The 4335-nt window shown below is 39.1% G+C and overlaps 1 protein-coding gene across 1 annotated transcript; it reads right to left on the bottom strand.

Annotated features, from left to right (window-relative positions):
• Positions 1 to 345: 345 nt before the first annotated feature.
• On the bottom strand, positions 346 to 4034 carry LOC108672492. The gene is made up of 3 exons (XM_018160159.2): positions 4018 to 4034; positions 1289 to 2133; positions 346 to 1004 (listed from the first exon to the last, which is right to left on the bottom strand). Exons 2-3 carry the CDS (start codon positions 2121 to 2123, stop codon positions 400 to 402), a joined length of 1440 nt encoding a protein of 479 aa, XP_018015648.1. The 5' UTR covers positions 2124 to 2133; positions 4018 to 4034; the 3' UTR covers positions 346 to 399.
• Positions 4035 to 4335: the final 301 nt, after the last annotated feature.

The following is a 4335-nucleotide window of genomic DNA, read 5'->3' as shown; positions in this document are numbered from 1 at the left end:
CTTCCATGCGATGTAGTTGGAAAGTTTACCACGAGACACGCATTAGAAAGTTTCAGTCCCATTTAGTAAATAGCGAAGTTCCCCTACGAGAAATTTTTATGGAGGCCTATCTAGAAAAGATTTTCGAATGATCAACTGAAGTAATTAGTCCTACGTCATGTTCTCCGTTTCGTTCTGGAGTTAAAATCCGCGCAACTGCGAATTGTTAGCCAATTGTTAGCACGAGTTTTATCTGTTTCAGTTGATTAAATAAATTGACTCGATTAAATACGCGCTTAGAAATTGTAATTGAGACTCAAAATCAGAGGAATAATTTTATTCAATTTCACATAAAAGCAAGAATTTCTTCATGAACAAATTTAGGAAATCAGAGTAAACAAATATCGAAAAGAAAAACAACTAAGTGTAAGTGTGTGCGACAGCTCGAGCATCGTCAAACCTAACTTTTAGTTTCACGTTTAGTGTCCGATCTTCATCGTCACTGCAAAGTCCCTCGTAGCGACTGCCTGAGGTGTCAACAATTTCATTCTCATCAGGATGTCCGTAGTAATATTTGGATTCACTTAGATACAAACGCTGCGGCTCTTCGGGGCCAATGTCATAAGGTCCAGCTCCGTCGTTGTCCAACTCTGCGGAGGTTTGATCAAGAACCTCCAGCTTCCGCTTCGGACTAAAGCAGCGCCACCACATTTGCAGTCCATCTTCAGAAGTTACACTTCGAATGACGTCCACGACATACGAAAGTGCTTTTGAGAGCTTGTGAAGTTGTGCCAGTTCTTCAACACCCACTTCCCCACTGTGGGCAACATTTTTGCTCAAATGATTCAGGACTATTTTTGGTAGGAAGGCGCTCACTAAAGCATGCTGTTGATAAAGATCTATCATTTTGCTTCGTATTTGCGGCTCCAAGTCTTCGGTAAGACTCAAGTTCCGGATATGATCAGGCGTAGACAATAGGTCGTCCTGGATATTTTGCTGGCTGTACCAACCGCTCTTGCTTCCACCTGTTGAGCGGTATAAAGATATGCAGGATTATAGCTTCAGGTCAAACTTTTTGAAAATTATTTCTATAATCTATTATTACAGAGACAAGTATACAACATGCGATTTTACGAAAAAAAACGAGATTATTATCATAGATCCAGACAACAATCCCATATTCCGTCAAATCATGACTTACAATTTATTGTATATCTTCATCGTTAAAACGTATCTACCGATCCTCAGCTAATATTCTGTCACGAGAAAAGAAAGAATGGAGAGAATGTTTGACTAGTAAATAACTCACATGACGAACAAAAGTTACGCATTTTGGAGGTTGAATCGATCACGGGATGAATGCGGTTATTCAAATTTCTCTTCTCACGTTCGTAGAATAACTGCATTTTAGTTTTCCCGCAGTCATCGGTGAATGTCATCAGAGAAGACAACAAATTGTTATTTGGTAGCATCTTTGGCCCTCCTCGAATTTTCTCTTTTCGTTCCGGTGAGGTATTTTTCTTTCCATCAGCAATAACTGGGTCTCCAAAATCGTCAGTAGAAAATCCGGACTCTGTTGACCACTTTCTTGGTACATAATTTACGTAAGAAATTTTTTTCGCGGCCGTGATCACGGTCGGTTTTTCTACATTAGCGACTGTGGAAGGCGCGTCTTTCTCGGCCGCATCCACGGACGGTGCGTCTTTCTCGGCCGCATCCACGGACGCTGCGTCTTTCTCGGCCGCATCCACGGACGCTGCGTCTTTCTCCGCAGCATCCACGAACGAGGCATCTTCCTCTGGCGGATGGCCGTTGGCTGCGACTTCTGCATGAATTCCGTTATCGTTTCTAGCATAAATATTAATCTCACACGTACGACCCAGAAGGTCGAGATCGGTGGTAGCAGCCGTCATTGCTAACGCATCTGCAGTCAGTTGCTTCTTACCTCTACCAGGAGACATAATCCGAGCTTCGGGTGGATTAGATTCTTTCAGTACATTAAACTTTGGAGATTCTGTGTGCTCCTGTCTTAAATTTATATTCTCTGAATCGTCTTTGGTAGCATAAGCTGCGTCTTCTGCCTTTTTAATTTTGCCTTGTGGCGTCTTATCGGCATTAGAACGTCGGCGACCGCCTTTTACCATTTTAAATTGTCTGCAAAAATTTGGATAAAATTATTTTCTTCTCTTACACAATAGTTTCGTTTTACATAATTCCATAAGCGTCTTCGCTAGATGCTCGTTATCATACCTCCAAGATCCAAGGACTTATGAAAAATTCCGATTTAGAACAGTATAATACGCAGATCTCAAGCCTCTATTAGTTAGCGCTACACTTTAGTTTATTTTCTGTAGTCGGTTATTATCTAATAATTAATTGCAATATCATCGCCCTCATTAAGAGATTTGAACTAATTTAGCGGTAGTTTCCTTTCGCATAGTTAGCCCTCGCGATTTCGGCAATTCACGAGCGACCCGTGGCCATGATCATATTAAAAATGTTGCTACTAGTAATTTACTGAATGGTCGTTCAATATTTTAATTCCAAAGACTTATGCAACTCCTCAATGCCTTCGACCGGGATAAATTGATCCGACGTTTAACGTTACGTTACAAATAATAACCATGCTTACCTACAACTGATTAGTTTAGGTTTCTGAATGAAGTGAGCCACAACCGCTTCTAAAATGACTAATCTACGACCGAAATTGAAGTCTGGATAAGGACCCCAAAGCACGTAAAGACAACCGATTGTTCTGAATTCTCGCGTTTGTCACTTCAGGCAAAATTCAGTTTTTCAAGAGACCAACAACGTCCCATTTTTAAAGTAAGTGTGACTCAATTGAATAGCATATACGTGAGTCAACTGAATAATATGGAAGTAAGATGATTTTATAAAAAAATATGCCAAGATTTGTGTCGTAATTTATGATTTCACTATTGAAAATGAGATCTGATCAACCCGATCCGCCGAATGTTGTAAATATCGACCTAATATAGAAGCGAGTAGGCAAAAATTGTGGGATTTCCAATCTTCTCAAGCAGTACTAAACAAATATTTGGATCTAAACGTCCATAAATAAAGGCTCATTGCAAGTAAAAAAAGATTGGTGTTCACAGTTCGTATGAACAGAGGTGAACATTGTATACAGAATGGTTGCACTTAAATAAGAACTTAGCATCTAAGGGATTTGCTACCTAGAGAATGATCTCTAACGCGATTTTAGATGGTAAGGCTAATAATATAAGCGACAGTTTATCGCCAAAAGGAACTAGAGGTGCCGGGGATCGAACCCGGGGCTTTTCGCATGCGAAGCGACAGAATACACGAGTGAAATAACGTCAATCATCTTAGCGACACGAAAGCTCTTTTTTAATTAGTTGTCACAACTAATTAGTTGTTACAACACAAATAATTACCAGTGGAGCTTTAATTTTTTCTATCGAGGACACGAGTAACCCGACCATACATAAGGATGAAGTTGTAAGCTAATGATAAGAATTGTTTACGATATCTACTTGCCGAACTAATAAGCTAAATATTCGTATTGGCATGGTTCAGTTGATGCCAGGAACAGTTTTGAACTAACATTTTGGAGGACAAATTATTGAAAACCTCACACGAAATGCGTTCCAACTTTTGCTACCACGACTTCCTGAAAATGATTCACTTATGAGACAAGAGAGTGATTTTACACCTCAGCGAAAGGTATTATTAAAATCGCGGTATGCCAGCTAACATTTAATTGTTCAGACCATGCCACTCTAGAAATCCGCATTTCGCATTGCTCCTGGAAGTTTTGAAACACTCGACTACATTCTAACAGACGGAAGAAATACGTAACATTCACATTCAGATATAACGAAGAGTTCCATCTGCTTTAGTTTTCTAAACTATATTTGATATTTTAGTCAGTATTGTTCATTGAAATAGCTCACACGTTTCCTTATCAAATTGATTTTAATGTAACACATTTTAGAGAGTCAACATCTCCCAGGTTTCTCACGCAGTTGTTCCCTACACCGACGCCATACATACCGTCGACGAGATATTTCAGGAACTAGACGACTTTCGTAAGGAGTAAAATTGGTTTAAAGGAAGCAACAAAAACCTTATTCTTCGCAGTCAAATAAAGCTTCAGAATATTTTGCATCTCATTATGAAAACATCAATAAATTCAGAAAAAACATCAATGAGATCAGAAATTATTTTTAAATTGCTTGCTATCAGACTATGATTGCCTGACAATTTAAAAAAAAAAATAAATATCAAAATGGCAGTGTTATCCTCCTGCATTTAAGATATTAAAGACCAGGAGGTACGTGGACCAGAGTGTGGTCCCAGTTTATTTTGGAT

Source organism: Hyalella azteca, unplaced genomic scaffold (assembly GCF_000764305.2).
Source record: "Hyalella azteca isolate HAZT.00-mixed unplaced genomic scaffold, Hazt_2.0.2 contig13457, whole genome shotgun sequence".
NCBI classification, from domain to species: domain Eukaryota; kingdom Metazoa; phylum Arthropoda; class Malacostraca; order Amphipoda; family Hyalellidae; genus Hyalella; species Hyalella azteca.
The sequence above is the reverse complement of the archived record's forward strand: the minus strand, read 5'-3'. Positions and strand labels throughout refer to the sequence as shown.